General features: G+C 59.2%; 1 protein-coding gene across 1 annotated transcript; it reads right to left on the bottom strand.

The window, feature by feature from the left end:
• Positions 1 to 3,425: 3,425 nt before the first annotated feature.
• Positions 3,426 to 19,108, bottom strand: BPIFB3 (BPI fold containing family B member 3). Its single transcript, XM_075993355.1, has 15 exons — positions 18,991 to 19,108; positions 17,883 to 18,039; positions 15,458 to 15,562; positions 14,933 to 15,073; positions 13,677 to 13,740; positions 12,193 to 12,253; positions 11,418 to 11,509; positions 11,102 to 11,287; positions 9,452 to 9,499; positions 7,514 to 7,684; positions 6,735 to 6,802; positions 5,501 to 5,543; positions 4,760 to 4,823; positions 4,179 to 4,255; positions 3,426 to 3,455 (listed from the first exon to the last, which is right to left on the bottom strand). Exons 1-15 carry the CDS (start codon positions 19,100 to 19,102, stop codon positions 3,426 to 3,428), a joined length of 1,419 nt encoding a protein of 472 aa, XP_075849470.1. The 5' UTR covers positions 19,103 to 19,108.
• Between the last annotated feature and the right edge of the window lie 4,789 nt (positions 19,109 to 23,897).

Here is a 23,897-nt window from a genome sequence, read left to right as displayed (position 1 = left end):
TGCCTGGAGCCTCAGGAGAGCTCAGTAAATATCAGTCCCCCTTTGGGCTCCCTCGGTGAAAGCTGCCACTGCCTAGCGATTTATCCTACCTGACCTGCTATGAGCATAAACTTGTGTCAGTGACTTTCCTTCTCTGTGCCCCTGTCCCCACTTCTGCAAAATAGGGAAATGGGAAATATTTCAAAATGATCACACTTACCTGAGTACATCTGCTCCTGGCCTCCCTCGTGTAAAATCTTTGTGGTTCCCCATTGCCTAGCACTTACTAAGTGTGATAAAATGCTTGTCAAACAAATATTTGTAAATGGAAATAAAATGCAAAGAGGGCAATGGTGCCTCTCCGCATGCCCGGGAGTGGGAACCGATGCTCACTATCAACTGCAGGGGGCGGTGCACACATGAAGGTGGCTGTCGTCAGTCACCTGAGGCTCTGTGCCTGTCCTCGGTCCTAAGGCCAGCCAGGCCCTGGTGGCCACGAGGCCGGCCTGTCCCCTGGCCACCCTGAGAGGATTAGTGCAGCCCTGGCGCCGCGGAGATCACCTGGGCTTAGCGTCCAAAGGGCACCTTTGTCTGGGGCTGGAGGGACCTGGCGGGGGAGGGCTGGAAGGACATCCAGACTCCCAAGGAGGTAACACGTCCCGAAGGTGACTCAGCCCTGCAGGGGGCCATGTGTGGGACGGAAGGGGTCACACAGGGCTGCTGGGATCAGGAAACAGACCCACACCCACCACCAACCCCCCATTCAGCCCTTGTGCCCTCACGAACTGTCAGCCCATAGGGCCACGAGGGCTGCAGGGTCGGGGGTTCCCATCAGTCTTGTTGTATCCCCGACCCTAAGGCAGAGGTTCAGAGCCTGGGCTCCAGAGTCAGGGGGAGGGGGGTGGCTACTGGGTTCAAATTCTGACGCTTACAGTAAAAATATAGTATAATAAAAAAGAATTCTGACCTTGTCACTGCCTAGCTGTGTGGCCTTGGGCACGTCCCTCAAACTCTCGGTGCCTCAGTTTCCTCAACTGTGTAATGAAAGCAAAAGCAGTTCCTAGAAAGCAGGGCTGACTCGAGAGCGGGCGACACAAGGCCTCCAGCACTGGAGCGGCTCGGGCACGCAGTAGGCCTGCGATAAATGCAGCAGAGACTCCTTCTCAGCCCAGCAGTGAAAAGCCCGGGCTTTGGAATTAGGGTCAGAAGGATCTGGTTCAAACCCTGCTTCTGCCACTGGAAGCTGCCTGATGCCACTTCTCTGAGCCCCTGTTCCTTACACGTAAAACAGGCGACAACACCGCCCGCCGCGGGCGCTGGGAAACCGAGTGCGCGGAGGGATTGTAAGCATCTGGCGCGGCGTCTGGTAAACAGTAAGTGCCCAATAGAGGTTTGCTGCTCTCGCCACTACCCTGTGCGGCTACAGGACCCATCGTGATGAAGCAGACACTGTCCTTGACCTTGAGGAGCTCTTGGCGAATATAATGCTGGACCTGCCTACAGCACGGGGAGGCGGATCCTGCGCATGCCCAGTATGAGGGGTGGGGGGAGCTTGCCGGGCACACACGGGAGGACGGGGTATGCTCCGGGAAGAGGGGACAGCCGTGCAAAGGCCTGGCTGCACATTATTGCTCATTTACCCTGTGCCAGGCACTCTTCTCCGTACTTTACAAGGATTGTCTCGTTTAACCCTCCAGTCGCCCACGAGTGAGTGCTATAATATTCCCATTTCACAGATGAGGAGCCTGAGGCTCAGAGACAGTTCTGCTCCCTTACTATGCACCAGGAGAAATCGGCTGAGGCCAGGCAGCCTTGAACACCAAACCTAGGAGCTTGGATGGTTTCCTGTTGGTGCTGAGAATCCAGCTACTGGGGGGCTGTTGGTGACAGTGACAGGGGCAGACAAGGTCAAGGCCGGGCTAGAAGAGAGGAGGGAGGGAGAGAGGGCGGGAGGGCCGTTCCTGTGAGAGAAGGGGAGGCTGCGCTGGGGCTGTGGGTGGAGAGGGGGATGAGACGAGGCGTGGAGGGGGGAGAATAACGCCGCAGTAACAAGAGCTAACGGGAACCCGGTGCCTCTTACCGTCAAGCCACCCTCCTGGGTGCTGGTTTAACCCTCACAACCTTATTACAACATCTTCAAGTTACTGATGGAGAAAAGGAGGCTTAGAGGTTACATGCCAAGCCTGAGGCCACGTGGCTGCCAGCGGCCACCATGGGAGGTGAGCACAGGCCACTAACTCAAGCCACCCACTTAGCCACTATGGGATTCAGTAACACTGGAAGAAAGGAGTCAAAGGTAAACCCCAATGTGTCACCCAGCGCTGGGCCTGGCAGGTAGCAGGGACATTAAGTATAGCGTGGGAGGGAGGAGGGGGGAGGGAGAAAGGAAGGAAATAACGATGAGTGGATGGATGAGTGGTGAACAGACCTTCAGGTGACCCCAACTCTCCTTTGCCTGTCCCACCCCCAAACCCTGGAGCCAGTTACCAAAACTTCGTTGGCAGCTCTTCACTCAGGCCACCTCTAAGTGCCGACTTGGGGCCACTTTTCACCAGAGGCCCCTCCTGAGCAGGGGGAGGAGCCAGGACTGGGAGCAGGACCCCCAGCCTCTCGTCCCAGCTCTGCCCCGGTGTGGCCTTGGGCCAGCCAGGCCCCACCCTGGCTTCAGTTTCCCCCATCATTGGCGCCAAGAGCGCTTGGCATAGTGTCTTCTGAGGACTGTCCCGGTACGATGTGCAGCCACCAGGGATCCCTGCAGGGCAGGGCCGCATCGCAGCCTCCCTTGCTTCCTGCGGTGCTGGCGCCTTTTCTCCCAGGAAAACTATTTACCCTTCAAAATTCAGCTCTGATGTCGCTTCTAGTAAGGGTGCCAAAGTCAGAGACGGAGAGCGACACAGACTCAGACAGACTCAGGGCGACAGGTGGAAGACAGAGGCACTTGGAGAAACAGAGAGAAAGAGAAAGGGAGAGGGACGCAGAGAGCTGGAGGCTGGGAGGCGAGGAAGGCGGGACAGGACGCAGAGGCCGCCCCGGTCAACAAGGTCACCTGGGGATTCAAAGCTACAATGACGAGGCCCCAAGTCCCCTCACCTCCCAGGAGCTCCTGCCTGGAGCTGGGGAGGGCCCTGGAGGCAGAGGCCGAGCGAGGCGGCTCCACGTGCCGGCGAACACAGCAGCCAGGGGCCGAGGCAGAGGAGTGGTTTATTGAACGCTCAGGACTCGCTGCGGAGGCCCGGAGCCCTCTCTGGAGCGGTTCTACGGCGAGTCCGGCAGTCCCCACCCCAAAATGGGAGCAGAGCTGCAGGGTCGGAGGCCACAGGTGGACTTGGGTGCATAGGGGGTGCTCGTACTGTCACCAACACAGGCTAGAGACGGGGAGAGAAACTGAGGCAGAGTGGGCAGGTGCACTCTGGTAGTCAACAGGGAGGACGAAGGCCATCTCAGCCTCAAGATGCCACGGTCAGCACAACGGCGTTCTGTAAGAAACAGGAGCTCTCGCTTAGGCCTCTGCGTCCTGTGCCCCACAGCCCCGTCACACCATTTCACAGCCATCTCTGTCCCCTGCCCTGGGGCTAGCACTGTACCTAGAACACAGCAGGCACTCAGTGAATGAACAAAGGAACAATGGAGGAATGATGGATAGATGACATCCAGGGCGGACAAAGGTTCTGACTTTAGGACTTAAGAGACTCAAGTTCAAGTGCTGTTTCTGCCACTAACTTACTATCTGAGAAATGGGTACAGAACTCTTTGCTCTGCCCATTGCTCAGAGCTGTTCCAAGACCCACGGTTGTGCTGGTTTGATCGTGAGGCCGTGCCAATATTCAGGAAGAAAAAGTGTCATGATCTATTAGTCATGTCTGCCACAGGCACGGGATAAGGGAGAGACAGCTCATGTATTTGCTACCCCTGGACCAGGGGAACTGTGACTCTGTGAGTAAATCTGAGGTTCCATTCTACAACCCAAACATGTGTCCTAATCTGAGAGGAAAGAACTCTGTGATTGATTGACGATGTCTGCCATGGGCAAGTCATGAAGGAGAGGTAGCACACCTGTCGGATATTTGCCAATTCGTAATCCTCTAAGCAACTTAGAAAATGGTGCAGGGACAGACCAGAGGATGAGGCAGAGCATCCCTCTCATGAGTTTCAAGCAAAGCTCTCCAGAGACATGGGCCACTTCTGCATGGGAAACTCACCTGTATGATCTCCAGACCCGAATTGGCAAAATTGACGTTGAGAATCTTTGGCAGGGGAATTCCAACATCCAAGGCGACTGTGAAGAAGGAATAGTTGAAAGCAAAGACCTGTGGGGGGGCTTGGACCCTGCTGACCCTTTTCCACCACTTTCCTTGAGCCAGCCATTTCTCTTCTTAGGGACTCAGCTTCCTATTGGTGAACTCCTACTCGGCCTCTTACACCCATGCAAATATGTCCCTTTTCTGTATTTTGTCTGTGGCTCCTCTCAGCAAAGACGCCTAGAGGTTCCGTCAATCCCTTGCATACTCCGGGCCATCTATATTCTAATCATTTACTTATACGACTATTTCCCACCAGATTGTGGGAGATCAAGGCAGGATCAGGGTCAGATTAGCTCTTGGGGCCCTGAGCCGGCATGACGTTGTTTGAATGGACACATTGATGCCTCAGTTTCTGCATCTTACAAATGGGGACCAACCCCGTCACTGGCCTCAGTGTCCCCGTCAGAACAGTGGAGCCAGGCGACAGGCAACCCCAGATCCAGGCACTCCGCGTGTCCAGGTCAGCAGAGGCCACGTACCGTTGAGCTTCGGCACATACACTGCCCGGAGCGTGTCGCCGAGCCACTCTTCCAAACGGGACGCCTGCGACAGAGCACACGGGACGCTCAGCGGGCCCCGCAGGAGCAGCGCCCCTTCCCGGGGAGGGAAATCCGGAGGCCTGGCTGCCCCGGCCTCCCCCCGGCCTGTGGACACAGCTCCCGGCGAGCACGGGGCCCAGGGGTGGACTGTCTGCCAGGGACCCTGAAAGGGACCTGTGATTTGGGCCGGCGTTGCTCTTGCCCCATGAGCTTGGAAGAGGGGCCTGGAGGGCAGTGCCTGAGGAAGAGGGAGGGAAACGTGCCCAGCTCCAGAAGGACTCTGTGAGGTCTGACCTTAGATTCCTGTCAGGTTAGGGGCCCTGAGAATGTTCTAGAACCTAAGCCCATCGTGAGATCCCAGAACCTCAGAACTCTGTGAGAAGCCGGAACTTCAGGGCTCTGAAACAGAACTTTCTGAGTTCCGGGACCTCTTCCTCACGTGGAGTTGCAGAAGCTTCCACACTTGTGAGGTTCCAGGACGTGGAAGACGGTGAGAGTCACTTCCCTGAGTGACCGTCCCCCACGTGCACACGCCCTGACGCTCGCCCGCTCCGGGTGCCGGCTGCTGGGCGCAGGGCCCAGACTGAGGCCAGCTCAGCCGCATGACTCATGGCCACCACTTTCACCCGCGCACCCGGAGCCCTCACCGCCACCACGCTTCTCACCCGCCCAGCCACTTACGTCGAAGGCACGGGAATAGGAGGAGGCCAGCTTGACACTGAGCCTGGCGGAGAGAGGAGAGAAGTTGGGGGACCCCCAGCCCCGCTCCCAGCTGAGAGTGGCCCTGCCCCGCCCCGCCCACCCCACTCCACCCTGGCCTGTCCCAGCCGCAGGCCTCCAGGAGCAGGAAACAGGCCCAGCTCCGCCTCTCTCCAGCCGGGACTCAGGGGCTCGGTTTTCCTACCTGTAAAATGGACCTGAGGGATCTAACCTCCCTTCTGAAACATCGTGACCACTGGGTCTGACTCCCAGCTGTCTGCCCCTGGGTAGGCGGCTGAACCCTTGGAGGAGTGACCCTGCCCCAGGCTGGACAGAGTGGCTTGTATACAGCAGGCACTCATTAAAGGCAGCAACCCGCTGATGGGTCACAGCTGGCCCAAACAGAGGTTCAGGACCGAGCGTGGGTGTGCGTCTCTCCGGAAGGGCTGAGGCGAGGGCCAAGACACGGAGGTCAGCAAGGCAGCAGTGGGGCCGTGCGGCCGCAGCAGGAGCCTGAGCAGCCGCAGGGACGCTGACACGGAGTCAGGGGAGCACTAGGTGCCTGTGGCTCAGGACAGGCAGGTCGCAGGGACCCCTGGGAAAGCCCTGCCACCAGGGGAGGGAGGGACAGGCCCAGCCCCCTGCACTGAGAGCACCGGGCCCAGAGCGTGGCCCAGAGTGCAAACCCGCTCCCGGGACAGCCCGCCGTGTGAGCCCGGGCCCGCAGAGTGCTCTGCACACTGCAAATCGCTGGCCATGCGTACGGAAGGGTTGTCATCGACATCAGCATCTTGGTTATTAAGACTGCCATGATGCCGAGTTCCCGCAGGGGTGACTCGGGTAGATAAGCAAAGTGACTAGTCCGTGTGAGTAACAAAGCATGGGCCACGCTCAAGGACAGCTGTCTCTGCCGTGGCCCCTGGGGCTGACAGCCAGGGGTGATCGCACCGGCCCACCCCACATCCCCGCAGCAGGTTTATCTCCCAGGGTCAGGTTTCGAGCAGATGGGGGTGCAGTGGCGGAAGCCCATTCTGCAGCCCGCTCCTCTGAGCCCAGGAGACTCATCTGTAAAATGGGCTAACACTCTCCCCTCCCTGGCAGGTCCTGAAGGCAGCGAAGATGCAGGAAAAACATCCAGAACCTAGTTGACGCTCAGTAAGCGGGAGGCGGCTCCTAAAGGTGGGAATCAGACCCTGTCCCCAGGATCCCGGATTACCGTTCCAGGGACAGGGAGATGTGCAGCTTGGTGGCCGAGGGAGCCAGCTGGGCACTTAGGGTCACAACCTGCAGGGCAAAGCAAGCAGAGGTTACCCCGGAGTCAGCAGAGGGAGCCAGCTGACAGGTCTGCCTCGGCTGGCAGGTGGGTTTCTGCCGGGTGTTCCCCATACTGGGCCCCAATCTGTGCCACGGCTGTGCCGGGCTCCGGGCAGGTAATTGGAAGGTTCTGGTGCTCCAGAACCAGAGTGTTCGAGTTGAGGGCAATGGGGTTGTGTGAGAGGACGCTCTGGAGCTGCAGGGGCTTGGAGTGGGCCTCGATGCAGCCTGCAGCGCGGCAGGGATGGCTTCCCCAGTGAGGGGACAAGGGGAAAAGGGCGCTCCAGGTGACAGACCCTGCACAAACAAGGGCAGGGAGGCAGGACCTGCCAGGCCTGGGTGACTGGGGCTTGGGGCGCAAGGACCAGGAGGGCGCTGCGTGTCGGGCTCAGGTGCTCGGCCAGGGGCAGCCGGGCAGGGAGTGAGCAGCGGAGGGACCCGCCTAGGCCCAGAGGTAGGTCTGTGCAGAGTCGGGGCGGGGCACACGCAGGGCGATGGCCGAGGTCCCCAGGCAGCAGAGGGCAGGCGAGGAGGGGGCAGGCAGGAGCCAAGGCGGGCGCTCGGGCTCAGCCCAGACCACGGGGGAGGGAGCGTGCTGTGCCACGTGGGGCCTGCCACCCTGAAACTGGGGGGAGCACCCCGAGGCCCGGAGAGGGCAGCCCCATGCCGCATTCCACTCACCCCGTCCAGCTTGAAGAGGGCTTTGGGGGTCCCTTGAGGGACATAGGGCAGCACGTGGATGTCGGCCGGGATGGAGACCGAGGCCTTGTGGTTCTGGAGCGTGACTGTGGGCGCCCCCTTCGCCCGCAGCGAGAGCTGGAGGCCCTGGCCCGGGGGCAGCCTCCCCAGGGCCTGGAGACACGGCAGGGCAGGGGCACGAGGCGGCTTAGATGGCCAGGATTAGAGTCAGTTGGTCAACACTCACCGAGCGGGTATCAGGCACCAGCGCCATGCTGGGCGCTGAGGTTACAGCGTGAGACAGATGGGGCCCGTCTGGGCCCCCATGAGGCCGACACTCAGATAGGGAGACACCAACCCACGGAACCGCCAACCGGACTCCCTGTCTCACGCAGTCAGGACCCTCGGCAGGGCCCACAGGCCCCGTGTGACCATCCCTGCCCTCTTCTCCACCCCTCCTCACCTCCCGCTGCTGCCCCCAGTCTCCCCTCTTCAGACGCACTGGCCACTTGGCTGTCCCTCCCACCTGCCTCAGGGCCTTTGCACTTGCTGTTCCTTCTGCCTGGAAATGTCTTCCCCAGGGAACCAGTGTCCCTCTGACACCGTTCATCTTGTTTGTGCATTGTCTGTCACCCTACCAAAGTGGCCGCCCCTCCAGTACAGAGGCTTCTGTCTGCTTCCACTATTTGCCCCCTGTGTGCCCAGGTACAGATACGTCCCTGTTCCAGAACGGGTCCTGGTACACAGTGGGTGCTCAATGATGTTAGTTGATCCCTGAATGAATCACGCAATCCAGAAATTCTGAGTCTCATAATCACAGCACAGGAATTAAAGAGGTGATGGGGACCGTGGAATCTCATGAACTTAGAACACGGAACTGTGGCCCTTGGACACCAGAATGCTGGGATTTGGGGGCCAATTCCTCCAGCCTGGACTCCCCGAGTTGCAGGATCTTGAGGACGGGAGTCACCGATTCCACCCGCGTGTGCCCCCAGCACCGGAAGGCACAGAAGCAGGCTCAGGGCGGGGCCGGGGCTCTGAGCGGGGAGGCCAGCAAGCGGAGATCAGAGACAAGCCCCCCTGCGCTGGAGGGACAGGCCTGGCTTGCTCAGCCAGGGATCCCTGCCCGGCCACCTCTGCCTGCCCCAAGTCCCTCTCCACCGTCTTACAACTCCTGCCTCAGGAGGTTCTTCTGAATGTCTGACCCCAGTCTCGTTCCCGCCCCGAGACTCCAGTGCCCGTTAGCCGCCTCGTTCACCAAGGCTTCTTTAAATCACCTCCTTCAAGGACTCGCTGAATTTATCCTCTGCACCCTCAAACTCAGCTGCCCCCTCTATCCTCTCTGGTAACAGCCCAGGCCCTCTGGACGTCTCTCCAACCTCTACCAGAATCTGCTGTTACATAAGGAGCTTGTAGTAGTCATTTCAACTTTAGTATGAATTCATGGTCTCACACCTGGAAATTGGCTGGTCCAGACCCAGTTGAATGAATGAAAAAGTGGAGGCCAGACCCTGAAGTCCCATACTAATGCCCACTGGTCAAACCTCCCGACTCTTCTCCCTCTTCTTCCCTCTCCAAGACCAGTGCCCTGAGTCTTCTCTCTGGGGACAGAGAAGACTATGATCCAATAAAGCAGAGGAGGGTGGGAGGAGGCTCACTAGGCTAGGAAGAATCTTCTGTCCCTTGTCTGCCTGCCAGAGAAGCAATGGCCACAGGACAAATGCCCAGTTGATTTCTAGAGTAGCCAAACCTTGGTCCTTCCCTAAGCAAAATCTGCCACCAGGAAAGAATAAAGCATTAGTCATTCACATTTTAATGTGAATTTGGATTCAACTTTCAATCGCAGTTGCCTGGAGAGCTGTCCTGATTAAGATTCTGCAGCGTATTCAGGTTCATTGGAAGAGAGCCACAGTGCTCAAAGCCCATGGGAGAGTCACTCACCTCAGGAACCAGAGCGGCCAGGTCTGTAGTTGTCAGTGGGACAGGAACCTGGAGGAAAGAGCAAATGGGAGAGGGCATTAGTGAACACAGACACAGGACAGGAATCCCTCGGCACGCACAGAACAGTTTGGCCACCACCAACACCGCCTCTGCCAATTACATACACACATCACTAAAACACCCAAGTTTGTCCTATCAGCCAGCGGTTACCGAGCACTTAAAACGTGCCAGGCGCATGCTAAGGGCTTTGTTTGCATTTACGCATTTCACCTTTACAACAGCTCAAAGATGTGTGCTACGATTGTCCCATGTTACAGCTGCCCAGGGTCCTCCGACTGCTAAATGGTGGCACCAGGACTTGAACCTGGGCAGGCTAATCGCAGAACCTTTTAGTCACGCTGCCATAGCTCACAATCCGGAGGCCGTTGGAATCTGACCCCAGACATTTTTGCCTTTCACCCAAACAGTATTTTCAACAACTATGAATTTCTTCCTAGTATTTATGTATCCGGAGGCTTTATATCCATTTTCTGGCTTCTGGCTAAAAAGTTGGAACGCCTGGTCACACTGGGCCTGGACCCTCTCCCCTTGGGGAAGCTGAGTGGCAGCTGCCTGAGAAATGGGGAACAGGGTCCCCGGTTCACTACTGTCCGACCAGGCTGCTAATCGAGGATAACTCAGTCTCCCAGAGCACTGATGTTTGAGACCCCCCTGAACTACATGCGCCCACTTCTCAGAACAGACCTGTTCACACAGGATAAACACGCAGACACACTGTCTCCGGGGCAGGACTCCCAGTCACCCAGCACACACCGTGGGGTGCACGACACTGAGCTGTGGCCTCTGAGGTTCGTATGTACACACCATGTGCACAGGCTGCCCAGACAGTCAAGCTCTTACACTCAGTCTCTGCCTGGCTATGGCTGCCCCCGTCCCCCAGCTAGAAGACAGCTGCTTCCCGCCTCAGGGCCCTGTTCCAACCTCCCAGAGGCCTTCAGAGCATGCTTCGAACCCCCACTAGCAAGAAGTGAGGGACCAACCTCTGCTCCCTTAGGCCTGAGCTACGGTTGGGGAGTCCCAGCAGCTCTGAGCTCACTGCCTCTGGAGAAGGCTGAGACCGAGAAAATGCCTCTGGCTGGGGCTTCTGGGGCTGGGCCTTCCAGACCCGCCAGGCTGTGAGAGGGGCCAGAATGATAGCTAGCAGGGAGGTCCCAGAAGCTTCACAATAAATGTCCAAGTGACCTTTGGTACAGTCCAACCCTAGTTTCTTTTCTTCAACTCAAATATGCTCTTGAGAAAGCGGTGAGATGTTAGCCGTTCATACTTTAGTATAAAATTGGTCTTCGACTGTAGAAGAGCTCATCTGGTGCAGGGATAGAAGGTGGGCTACATTTCATATGTTAGTTCTGACCAACTGAAAGTGAGTTCCTGGAGTGCTGAGTTGAGAAGGATTCAGGATTAACCAAGGAGAGGGCCATTATCCACTAACAACGCCTCCTCAGGCACAGGAGTGGGCAGCAGCAGTGTGACTCTCCTTCATCACAGAGGGGCGGGCTCGGCCAGGCTGACTGGTGATGATGTGACTAGGTCAGCACCAGCTCTGCCAAGGGACAGGGGGACAGGGAGCCCCCCAGCTCCCCCGGGTGCCACACTCACCAGCTCAGGGGTGACGTCGATGTTGAAGGCGCCGTTGGCCTGCAGCAGCCCAAACACGGTGCTGAAGAGATACAGTGGCACTGTCACCTGGGATGTGTGGTCCTGCTTGGGGGGCACCTTGACTGGGACGGGGTGTTTGGGGAAGTCAATGATGTCGCCACCTACGCTCTTCACGATGGGCTGCAGGGGCAGGAGACAGGGCGGAGGAGGGTTCGGGGCTGCTCACCCCCCCCCGTGACCTCCCACGCCCTGTCCTGCCTTCTCAGTGCCCCCCGCCACCGCCAGCTGCAGGGGGCCCGCGGGCACTCACGTTGATGTCCAGCTCTATGTACTGGTTGGAGATGAGGGGCAGGGTGGCCAGGGAGAACTCCACGGACCCGAGAGCCCCCAGGGGCACCAGGCCTGCGTGGGGAGGGACGGGAGAGAAGGACCCCATGAGCCCAGGCGCCTGCTCCCGCCTGCGGAGGGCCTGCCGGATGCGGCTGCCCTCCCGAGCGTTCACTCGGCACTCCGGCCACCTGCATTTTACAGGTAGGGAAGCTGCGGCTCAGACAGGGGAGGCCACCGGCCCAGGCCACACAGTCACAGAGCGCAAAGCCAGCGTACCTGCCCTCCAGAGCGCATGCCACTGACACTGCTGCCCGCCTGTCTTACGTGACACCACATGTGGGCACGTCCGCCCCAGGTTTTCTAGGCTTCTCCCGCTTGTGCCTTTCTATACTTCCCGAAGCCCTTTCGTGGGCAGAAAAGGCAGCCGTGTCTCCCTAAGACCCAGAGAGACGGCGTCCGCCGCGGCGGAGGGGCCCTGGCTTCCTCACTTAGGCTCTCCGGACCAGGTCATGCCGGTATCTTCCTCCCCTTCCTGTCAGAGCCAGGCGCCCACAGGTGCTCCTGCAGCACCCAGCGTTCAGAGCCGCGGCTCTGCGTCCCCCCTGCCCAGCTGCCCTCAGCCCGGCTCCTCCACTGGGCCCCTCAACGTGCAGGCAGCCTGTCCCCGTGGGGGGGAAGTGCGAGGTCCCGGGTTCTGCCCCCACCCCACGGGGGTGATGCGGAGCGGCAGGGGAGGGGCTCCGGCCCCAACTTACCCAGCACGGCCCCCAGGAGCTCGTTCACCACGCCCAGCACGCTGTCCACCACGGGGCACAGCTGTGTCGGGAGACAGAGGTTACAGGCAAGCAGGAGCTCACTGCCCCGACAGCAGCGTTTCCTTTGAATGCTTTGCTGTGTGGGGCTGGGGACCCAGGCAGGCAGCATGCGGAGACAGACTGGGACACATTGGGGGGAGGCGGGGGAGGGGCGGGAACTGGAGGTGCTGGAGGGCTCAGGGGGTCCCAAGCCCGCTTCCCTTGTTACATGAACCTCATTAGGAGACCCCAAAGGATACTGGAGGAACACATTTCAGAGGCCAGTTGTGGCGTGTGGACAAGGCCTTCCTGTCTCCCGGCTCACGGTCGCCCCATCCCGGGTGGGAACTGGGAGCCCTAGATTCAAGACCCACGGGGGGCAACTCCTCTCCTCCACCCGAGAGTCGGGCCTAGAGCCGGGCTGTCCACGACACACGCCACCTCGTGCTCACAGCAAGCCCTGTGCTGTGCCGACACAGAGCGAGTGGTTTGGCTTCCAGAGTCCCGAGTCTGGGAGTGACAGAATCCAAGCTCCATTGACGCGGGAGCCTCAGAGATGGCCCAGTCTCCAGCCCAGGCCCAGCTCTACAGCTGGGGCCAGAGAAGAAAGGTGACCTGGCTGTTTGCAGGTCACCTTTACGGCTGTTTGCAGAGTGACAAGAGAGGGCTGTGGCATTTCAACTTGGGGCCCCGAACTCCAGGGCTCCTGGGGTCTGGCAAGTCGCAGCAATGGGAAGAGGGGACCAGAGGTGCTGGGGTGGCGGTGGGGGTGGCCCCCCTTGGCACTAGCTGTTTGCCAGCTTCAGGAGGGAGGTGCCAGGCGTCTAGCGTGGCTGGTTGCACAAGAGAAGGCAGAAATCGGATTTTTAAGAGAAATCTTCAGTCTCTAAATGTTGGCAATGAACTCTTATTTTAAAAACCTCTTTGTGTCACACAAAACCCAGCTTCCGGCCCATTGCCCCAGAGATCCAAGCAGGGGCTAGGATTTGCAGGCGGCCGGGCCCTGGTGGAAATCTGCCTGGGACAGGCCTGCCTAGGGGCCCCTCCCCTGCAGGGCTTCTTCCAAATGGGCTTCCTTGAGAGCACAGGGCTCCGGTTGGAACCATCAAGTGACCTGATTTTAGTTTCAAGCTAATTTAAAGAAGAACATGAAGTCATTAATAACACACATGGCAAAAATAGAGCACAGGGCGAGAAAGGCTCGGATGTGGGGGCAGGGGACTCAGGTGCCCTGGAGCTGTGTGCTTGGCTCCGAGGTGTGGGGGGATGGCGCCTGGCCACCGCAGACTGGCAGGCGGCACCCGGGGACACAGACGGGAGCAGGCCAGGACGGGATTACCCAGTGGGAGTGGAAGGGAAGTACAGCCTAATCCTGCCTGGCGCCCGGCTATGCCCAAAACTGGCGGGGAGGGGCACAGCCCCTGGCCCTCTGCCCCCACACTCACCAGTCCCGGCAGCACCTTGAAGAGCGTCTCTTCCACGACCCCAAAGAGTGGCGCGGGCAGCAGCCTGGGCAGAGGGAGACGCATGAGGGTGCAGCTGCCACGTGGGGCGGCTCCACCCAGATGGCCGGAGGTGGGCACTGGGGGCCTGGCTCTCTCCTGTCTCTTCTCCTGATGGGGTGGCGGGAGACCTGAGCTGAATCCTGGCCCCACCTTGCCACGGCCCCCAGGGGACGGCTCAGCTTCCCAACGCCCGCCGCGTAGAGCTGCTGCTGCCCAGGTGACCTGGGAGTGTGCGCGTCTGGCATACAGTCTGCTCGATAAGTGTCTGTCCCCTTTGTCTCCCCGAACATTTGTAGACAAGTGACATGTGGGCCTAGAACAGCCCCTGGCTGGGGGGGGGGGTCATAAATAGTTATTGAATGAATGAATGAATGAATGAGGGTGGCCTGAGGATGAGAAGTGCGTGTAGATGGGCTCAGGACTGTCTGGAGACCACGGGGGTGCAGGGGAAGGGGCGGCAACCCCAGGACCACAACCAGGACACCAACACCGTCCTGGGCTTCACCCCGCCAGGCCCCCTCCAGCCAGAGGAGCAGGACGGAGCCCAGAGACCCTCCCAGCACCCCCTTCCCAAGGCCCTTCTGGCGGCAGGAGCAGCCCCACCGGCCCTCTGCCGGGGAGCCAGCACAGGGCTGTCCGAGGGCCACTGCTCAGGGCCTTCCAGCAAAGACGGGAGGAGGGCTGGGATTGGGCCTGGGATGGAGCCGCTGGCGGGGACAGGTGTGAAGCAGGTGCAGCTGTGGCTGGGTGCAGAGTGCTGGGAGGAGCCTTGGACCTGGTCAGAGACCAGCCCAGTCCCATCCGTGCCTGGTCTGTGTGTGACTCTGGGCCAGTCCCTTGCCCTCTCTGGGCCTCCACTGTCCCATGGAAGTGACAATTCAACACAGGTGTAGGGAGCGCCACCATGTCCTGAACAGCCCCAGGGAAGAGTCCGATGTCAGTGCCTTCCAGATCATCAAATTCAGCCCCTCCTTACACAGGTGGGGACACTGAGGCCCAGAATGGGGAGGGGGTTCCCCTGGCGTCACACAGCAAGTTGGGGCAAGCGGGGTCTCTGATGTGCCGAGAGCAGGGGCTGAGATTCCACAGATGGAGGCCCCCAGACGAACCCGCCCGCTCTATCCCAGTTCTGGACCCAGTTCGGGACGCCCCGCCCGCCGCTCCGGGGAGACCCCCAGGCGCCCAGGTGGACTCACCCCGAGAGCAGGCTGATGTGGCCCAGGAGCGTGCTGCAGCGCTTGAGGACGAGGGTGGGCGTGCCCCGCGGGCTCATGCCCAGCGCCACCCGCGACGACACGTTCACCTCCGCAGCCAGCTGCAGGAGGCCCCCCAGGGGGCTGCGAGACCAGACGCTGGGGCGTGGCCAGGCTGCCAGGCCCCGCCCCGGCCCCGCCCACCCCAGGGCCCAGGAGGAGCCGTCTGCGAGGGGCCTAGGCCACGCCCTCTTCCCACCGGCGGCGTCCACCTGCCTCATTTTGCATGTCCCTGCCTGCGCCCTCCTCCCCACCCCTCGGGAAGCCCCGGGCAGTGGGGTAGGGGTCTGGAGGGAGTGAGATGGAAGTCCCTGGAAGGGGTGCTGGGGTGGGATCCAGGGGGGAAGCCGTAGGATGGGGAGTCCCTTGGGGAGGAAGTAGGGTGGGTGGGGGACAGCAGAGCAGGGGTCCCCAGTGGGCGGTGGAGTGGGTGGGAAGCAGTGGGGCAGAGGTCCCTGGCGCACTCACCCTGAGCCATGCAGGCCCACCTTGGTGTGCAGGCCCAGCTGCATCCCGAACCCCGGCAGCAGCTTCAGCGACACCTTCGGCAGCGTGAGTTCCTCAATCTTCAGCCTGGGAGGGGCGGCCGGCCGGCTGCTCACTCCCAGACACCCCCACTGGTGCCCGGACCATCCCAGACCAGATCCCACCTCCAACCACAGAACCACTGAGCCCTGCCAGTTACTTCACTTCTCTGAGCCTCAGTTTCCTCATCTGCAAAATGGGGCGATACTGGTACCCATCTCATGGGAATGTCAGAAAGACAAGTGAGGTAATGTAGGTGCAGAATCTGGTACACTGTGCACTCAATAAATACTCTCATCGTAACTGGAGGCTCCAGGAATTAAAGTTTTTTCTCCACCCTATCCCCGTGACCTCAGCCCTGGTTTGGTTTCTGACCTTGACATTGCCCCCCACGTGAACTCCCCCAGACTCACACAAACACAACCCAAGTGGGTTCTCAAACACGGCTCCTAGAAGTTCATTACTTTCTCTGTGCTCTGGGTCTTTGCCCGGCTCTTTCCTCTGTCTAGAACTCCCTTCCGGTGACCTTCCTTCCACTCTGCATCCCCCTTCAGCAAGCCGACTCCTCCCGCTCTCCTGATTTCAGCTAGGGTCTGCCTCCTCCAGGAAGCCTTCCTTCCTGGTTTTCTGCCCCAGGCGATGCCCTCTGAACGGCTCCCCACCCTTCCTGGGCTGCCCCCTCACTGCCCTGAGCTCACGGGACCGTTGCTGTGAGGCTCCGCCACATACTGGGGGCTCTCTGAGGCAGGGACACTGTAGGTTCGTGTCTGGGTGCCCAGTCTCACCCAGAAGGCGGCTCGCACAGGGAGACTGAATATGGTAACAACAGTAACCGTATTTACCCAGCGCTTATGGTGTGCCAGGCTCTATTTTAGCTGCCTGACACACACGGAGCCACTGTCCTGACAACAGCCCCGTGAGCAGCTGCTCACAGTGCAGCCTCTAAGAGCCAGACGGTTCAAGCCCCAGCTCTGCCACTAACTGATTATGTGACCTTGGGCAAGTCACAATGTTATCCTGTGCCTCAGTTTCCCCATCTGTAAAACAGGGCTATTGGCAGTACCTGCCACACAGTTGCACATAGTGGGCCTCGAGCAGAGCAGCGTCAGCACTAACCAGCCCCCTTTCCAGATGTCGTGTGGACACCCACTCCCCCCTCTTCTGCTCCCGGCACCCCATTTCCTCCCGCCCACTGACCCTCCCCCATACCCTGGGCCTCAGCCTTCTCTGGGGCCTGTCGTCTGACCTTGCTCTGATTCACCACCGGCTGCCCCCCTGCCTGTGGTTAAACACACAGACACATTTGCCCTTCCTGTCCCAACTGTGTGAGCTCGGGCAGGTCCCTTCACTGCCCGCGGCCTCAGTCTCCTCCCCTGTTCAGTGCGGTTGGCGAGTCAGCGAGGCAACCCACCCACAGTGCACAGCGCCGGACACAGCAACCCCGGCGGGTGGCTGGTAAGTGATACACATTCGCTACTTTGTGATTTCATTCATTTGTACGATCATATATACATTTCTGAGCATCCGTTATGTGTCAAGCCCATTTATGATACTGGGAACATGGCAGTGAACAGCCCAGATAAAAACTCTGCACCTCCTGGGGTTATAATCAGGCAGGCGGGGACAGAAAGCAAACCCGTAACATTTGTGGTGTACAGGGGAGTGATATGTCACCCAGAGAACTTGAACTTGGGGCGGGGCTCAGACTGGGCTAGTCAGGGCAGGGCTCTTTTGAGCAGACTCCTGACTGCACAGGTACCTGGATCAGCACAGAGAGGCTGAGTAACCTGCCCCAAGTCACACCTCGAGTAACTAAGAATTGACCCCAGAGCTGGAACCCTCAATCCCAGGGGCATGCTGCCATTCTTATTCTGCCAGGCACAGAGTGGGGTCACTATTTTCAGACCCAGATCACCACCCTCACGGGCTGCCAACAAATTAAAAAGGGTCAAGCTTGGCCAGGCACAGTGGCTCATGCCTATAATCCTGGCACTCTGGGAGACCGAGGCAGAAGATCGCTCAAAGTCAGGAGTTTGAGACCAGCCTGAGCAAGAGCGAGGCCCCTATCTCTTCTAAAAATAGAAAGAAATTAGCCAGACAACTAAAAATAGAAAAAATAGAAAAAATTAGCCGGGCATGGTGGCATATGCTTGGGAGCTGCTTGAGGCAGAAGGATCACTTGAGTCCAGGAGTTTGAGGTTGCTGTGAGCTAGGCTGAGCCACGGCACTCTAGCCCAGGGGACAGAGCAAGACTCTGTCTCCAAAAAAAAGAGTCAAACTTTCCTCCATTCCCTGGAGGAAAGACAAGACAAGCTGTCCTGTAGGACACTTGGCAGGCGGTGCTCAAAAGGCCCCCAGAAGGACTCACCCAGAGAGCTCCTTGATGACACTAAACACCCCTCCATGGCCCAGCAGGCCACCTCCTCCAAGCAGCCCTCCAAAGCCCAGGAGGCCTTGGTTCACAGATGTAACTGTCCCCAGCACGTTCTGCAGAATGGGTCCCCCAACCAGCGAGTTCTGGATGGCTGCAGAGAGAGGAGGTAGAAGGTAAGAAACCCCTAGCTCACCACAGGACCGTGGCAGCTGCCCTGTTCCTCTGAGCTGGAGTAGGCCTCTCTTCTAATGGAATGAACCCAGGGGTTGCACTCAAATGGCGGAACCCACTGAGCCAGGACAGCCTCTTACACTCACCGCAGGCCCGGGGGAGGTACTCAGTAAGCATCTGTGGAATGAGTGAGTGGATCGCATGACAATCCTTTTGTTTTACAGCTGGGGAAACTGAGGCCCAGAGAGGGGACAGAGATCTGCCCAGAGTCACACAACAAATTGGGTTTAGGGCCAATAGTATTACAACTTGGGCTCCCGATCCTGGGCTACCCTATAGCACCAAGAGAAAGAGCAAAGTTGGGGGAGCTCGTAGCCACCAGGGGCTTGATCAAGCTGGAGGAGGTGGCCCCTGCCTGCCTGCGACACCCCTGGTCTGACTCTGTGCGGACTGTGGGAAGGGCAGGATGGAAGGAACTGCCGTGTGGGGGTGGGGGCGGGCCAGAGTGGCCTCCCCGGCACATTTCCTACTCACGGCTGCTCTACTCCATCCCTGAGACTGTCACCATGGGCCACTGGGCCCTGTAGCACCAAATGCCAAGTAGGGTTCCGCCACCCCAGAAACGTGGGATGGAGACAGCAGCCCAGCCTGCACCTTCCCCTGGACCTCCTCAAGCCCACCCGTCCCTACCCTTGAGCCACCCGCAGCCCCGCACAGCCTCAGCCTGCACCTCCCCATCCAGCTCTCAGCCTGCGAGCAAGCCTTCAACCTCCTGAGCACCCGGCACCTCCCAGTGTCCCAGGGGGTATCGTCTCTAAGCAGCCGAGAATCGCAGACTTTTCCCATCTGTTCTTAAAGCAGATCCTCTAAGCATATGGATGGGGTCATTGGCATTACAGCGGACCCGCACAGACCGCCCACCTCAGCTCACCTTTGCCAAGTTCGTCCTTGTCGATCCGAGCGAGCGTGCCCACAGTCTCCAGCAGCCCCTGGCACGGGGTCGCCAGGCCCCAGAGCAGAAGCAGGGACCACACGCCCAGCATCGTCGGCTGCACGGCTGGAAGGGGCGGAAGCCGGACCTCTGAGACACTCCTCGTGCAAAGCCTCCCCTCCCTGAGCCCATCAGCCTGCCCCCCAACCCCGCCCACCTGGCACAGCCGAGTCCAGCTTCACTCCCAGGAAGGCCCCCTCCCCCCAGGGCGCCCGTGCCCTGCAGCCGCCAACGTGCTCAGCCGCCAAGCCTCTCCCTCATCGGATTCCATTTCACTGATGGGAAAACTGAGCCTGAGAGAGGGGAGGGGACTTGACCAAGGCCGCAGGGCTAATCAGTGACAGGGACAGAGTTTGAGCCTGAGCCCACCTGATTTAAGTCTTGGTGCTCTGGGCCCAGTGAGCCTGCTCGGGCCTCGAGAGCGAGAGCTGCAGCGGGCCTCCCCTTCCGGAACAGCGGGGCGGGAGCTCTCTCGGGACCTACTTTCCCACGGCTCACGAGGCCATTTTAGAGGTTCCCCCACCCCACCTGACTGGGGACGTCCAACACTTAGACTTGACATGTGCCATCTTTCTCTTCTTCCCCCACCTCCATCCCAAATGTTGTTGAGAAAGGGAATGAGCTGGCAGGTGGGGCGTGGCTAATTTGCTAGTTTCATGGAGTGGGATTTTCCTTTATGGGGGTCCCTATCTGCCCACCCAATCACATATCCACCTGTGCCTGCCTGTCACCCCCACTTAAGCCCTTTGATGGCTCCCATTCCCCTTCCAGTAAAACCCAAGCGCCTTACCATTACCCACAAAATTCCTGCCGGCCTCTTTGATCTGCTCAGCCTTGAGCACACCAGGGCTCACCTCAGGGCCTTTGCACATGCAGTCCCTGCTGCTAGGAAGGCTGCTCCCGGGTTTTTGCACAGCTACTCCTTATCTTTCCAATTTCTGCCTCCTTGCAGAGGCCTCCCTCCTCCGCCTTGCCTAAAGAAGCCTGTCACTAAACGCCACCCAGAATGTTTACCTTAAGGTGCCTATCACAGTTTGCAATTATGCAGTGTGTGTTTGTGTCCCTGTTTGCCATCTCCGTAGGCTCCAGGAGGGCAAGGACTGTGTCCAGGGCCTCTGTGTGGGGCTGTGTGTGGAGGGGGGTCCCTCCAAGGGGCAGGGGGCTGGAAGTCCAGCAGCTCGTCACTCGCCAGCCATTCGCCCCAGCGCTGGCTGTGTCTGCACAGAGACGGCACCTTTTCCTGGTTTGCACAGGGGTACCGTGTGGCACTCTAGGGACCAGGAGCAATCTTGGCTGTGTCTGTCTCCTTTCCCTGAGACTTGTCCCAGAGTGGGTCCTGTGGCCTCTGGGTCTCTTACAGAAGAAAATACCCTGTGATGAGAAGCCAGCCAGGTTCTGTGGCTCAGAGAAAAATCGGTACCCCTTGAACCCTGTCCCAAGGACGATTCTGTCCCCTGTATACCCCTCCCCACTGTGAACTTGTGCAGCAAGCCTTTGCCCCTCTTTGAGCCCAGGTCTATAAAATGGGTTTTTTTTCTCCCACTACCCTCCAGGTCTCTCCCAACCCCCTCCCGGGGTGATTCTTTCCGTGCCCATTATTCAGATGGGACAGCAGAAGGTCGTGGGGTCAGTGGTGGACAGGCTCAGGACAAGGCCAGGGCTGCCGGAGGCTGCCTTACCCACTTGCTCCTGCAGCTGCCAAGGGGCGAGTGGGGGTTCCCGGCCTGCTGTCGGTTCCTCCACCCACCTGAGCCAGGGCGGCACTTATATGCCCATAGCAGTGCTGGGGACACAAAGGGGCCACAGCCGCCAGAAATCCGTCAGCATGTCATGTCAGAAGCAAATTGTGGTTTTCCCCCAGGGCCTGGGCTAAGCCTTCCTTCTGGGGGGAGAGAGGGGGACTGCGGTGGGTGCCCGGGGGCGGGGGTGAAGGTGCAGGGGCTGCACAGGCAGCCACCTCCACAGCTGGGGGCAGGGCTCTGCCACACCCATCCTGCCACCTACTGGGCCTCCTCCAGGGCTGCCCGAGAGCCCCTCCCCAAGGACACAGATCCATCTGCCCCCTCAACCCCTCCCCAGTGAAGGCCCAGAGAGGGAAGATGGGGCTTATGCCTGCTGTTTTGTTTGACCTTCCACCACCCCCCAGCACGGTCCTGGCCTAGAGATGGCCACAGGCCTGGGGACAGGGACCCTGGTGGACTTGGGGAGGGGCACCAGCTCCACCCCCACCTCCCAGGGCCCAGTGCCCCCAGAGTTCCAGAGCAGGACGCTTTGTCCCCTTTCTGAGGCTGATTCAGATGACAGTGAGGACAAATGCATTCATTTATTCTACATCAGGCATTTATGGAGCACCTACTGTTTGCTAGATGCTGGGGATATTGCCATCAACAAAAGAGACCCCTGCCCTGAAGGAGCTGACCAGTAGAAATACAACGCAATTTTAAACTTTCTAGTAGCCACATTTTTTAAAAAGGTAGAAAGAACATTTAACATATACTCAAACAGGAAACTATTCATGAGATACTTTGCTTTCTTTTTCTCATATCAAGTTTTCAAAATCCATCTTACAGCACACCAAAATGTGGACCTGCTGCATTTCAAGCGATTGCCCTGTGTGGCTATTGGACAGGCATCTCTGGAGGGGACAGATAAGCGCACGATACAGTTAGTCCGAAGCTAATGACAAAAATAAACAGGGAAGGGGCTCAGGGGCCCGGCGGGGGGGCTGTCTTCAACAGGGTGGGCAGCGGAGGCCTCGTGCGGGAGCGGGTGCTCTTCACCTGGTGGCAAAGAGGGCGGAGTCAGATGGGTACCTGGCCCGCACAAAGGCCCTCAGGGGTGTGCTCTGGGGACAGCAGGGAGGCCAGTGTGGCTGCAGGGGAGTGACGAGGCCCTGCAGGTGACTATTGGACTTACAGACTTTGGCTTCTATGTGAAATTCTACTGAAGGTACCAGCTCAGGCTCCACCTCCTGCAGGAAGCCTTCCGGACCTTCAGGCCATATGAGGTGCCACCTTTGAGCTCCCCTGGGAGTCTACGACATGCCGGGCTGTCGCTGCGTGTCTGCGTGTCTGTGGGTCTGTCTCCCGCACCTCCTGCACCGGGACATGCCAGGTGAGATGGGGCGGCGGGGTATTCACCTTGCTACGCTCAATAACCTCTGGACCCCGAGCCCGGCAATGCCGTTCTGATGGCTTCAGGCCCTGGGCCTGGTTAGGCAGCCACAGCACACATTTTAAAAACTAAACTTTTTATTGAAATATAGAACATGTACAGGAAGGGCTGCACGTCTCCAGTGCACGGATCGGTGAACTCTTACAGATGGAGCCCCGGAAGCCCCTCCTGTACCCTCCGGTCACTGCCCCCAAGGGAAACCACTGTCCTGACCTCCAACACCATGGCTGAGTCCAGCGTGTCCCTGAGGGTCACGTAAGTGCGTCTCGTGTGTGCTCTCGCGTGTGTGGCTTCCTTCACGCTGCCCGTCGGGGAAACCCATTCCCATTGCTGTGCAAGGCGGTGGCTTGTTCCTCTTTGATCTGTGAACACCCCCAGGTTTGTTGATCCATTTTCCTGTCCAGGCAGCTGGGCTTCCCAGCTGTCAGCTGTTGGGAATGAAGCCGCTGCGAACGTTCTTGTCTTCTGGTGGACACACGTTGTTGTTTTTCATCTCTCGGGTAAAGAGCCGGGAGCGGAATTGCTGGAGCACAGCAGTGCCTGCCCAGGGTTAGCTGCGGCGGCTTCGGCTGCGGTTCTCCCCAGAGGTCGTGCCATGGCACGTTGTCACCTCTGCCGCTCCACAGCCTCGCGGTGCCGGGTATCCCCAGTGTTCGTAAGGCATCTGCTCCAGGGAGGGGGAGGGAAAGCTGGCACCTGGCATCGATTGGGCACAATGAGTGTACAAGGGACCTGACAGGTGGGAACCCATCCAGTCACCACAACAACCCCGTGAGGTCAGTACTATTGTCACTTCCCCATCTTGCAAGGGGAAGCTGCTTGCCCAAGGTCATACAGAGGTCCAGCCGGGCCACCTGACTCTAATGCCATCGTAACCACCACCCAGCCCAGCCTCTTGGACGGGAGGAAAATGCTACCTAGTTTCTTGCTGGACTCAACTCCTGTCCCTTCCTTCCAGACCCCCACCGTCCCCCAGGGGACTCCGAGCTCCACCAGCTCCCCAGGCATCCCTGTGTCCCCACGTGTGCCAAAGCCAGGGCTGGGGCTGGGCCGCCCACGGAGGAGAGTCACGGAAGTGCGGATCTCCGGGCCCCTCCTTTGGGAAGCACGACTCCACAGGCGGGCAGGGCATGTCGCACAAGCTCCAGGGCCACGGTGATGTGCAGCCCTTTTGAGAGCCCTAGCGAGGGTGCCGGGAGCCAAGGAGGGGACTAGGGCAGGGGAGGGACCTGATGAGGAGAAGTACCCCTGGGCCTCAGCTTCCCCGGTGAAGGCTCTAGAGCCGGAGTTCCTGGGTTCAAATCTTGGCTCTGTCACTCACTATTGAGTGACTTGCCTTGCAGAGCCATAGTTTTCCCATCTGCAAAATGGACTGACATTAAAGGTGCCCACCCTCACCTGACCGGCCTGGCTGTGAGGACAGGCGTCCTGGAAATGGACTGTGGGGTGTCAGGAAGGGTGGCCAAGTGTGCGAGAAATTCAGAGGACGGTGCTGTCCCTGGGAGACCTTCCCAAGGGGCCTGGACTGAAAGCGGTCAGGGCAGGGAGAAGCAGGCAGGGGGGGACGGGCACGGACACAGTGTGGGGAATACTGTATGGTCACCTTGCTCCCGGGTTAGGCTGCCTGGCCTAGGAGTCAACAGCTGCAGGCCCGGGATCCGAGACCCGGCTCT

The sequence above is a fragment of the Microcebus murinus genome, chromosome 16, assembly GCF_040939455.1.
Source record: "Microcebus murinus isolate Inina chromosome 16, M.murinus_Inina_mat1.0, whole genome shotgun sequence".
Classification (NCBI taxonomy): domain Eukaryota; kingdom Metazoa; phylum Chordata; class Mammalia; order Primates; family Cheirogaleidae; genus Microcebus; species Microcebus murinus.
This window is presented reverse-complemented; position numbering and strand designations above follow the sequence as displayed.

Bases quoted from the DNA above. Each gene is read 5' to 3' on its own strand.
- BPIFB3 (XM_075993355.1), bottom strand. From the start codon at position 19,102: ATGCTGGGCGTGTGGTCCCTGCTTCTGCTCTGGGGCCTGGCGACCCCG. The intron at 12,254-13,676 runs GTGAGTGTGGGG...CTCCCGACACAG, and splicing joins TCAAGGTGCTGCCGGGACTG to CTGTGCCCCGTGGTGGACAG. The intron at 9,500-11,101 runs GTGGCACCCGGG...TCTTTCCTCCAG, and splicing joins TCACCCCTGAGCTGGTGAGT to GTTCCTGTCCCACTGACAAC.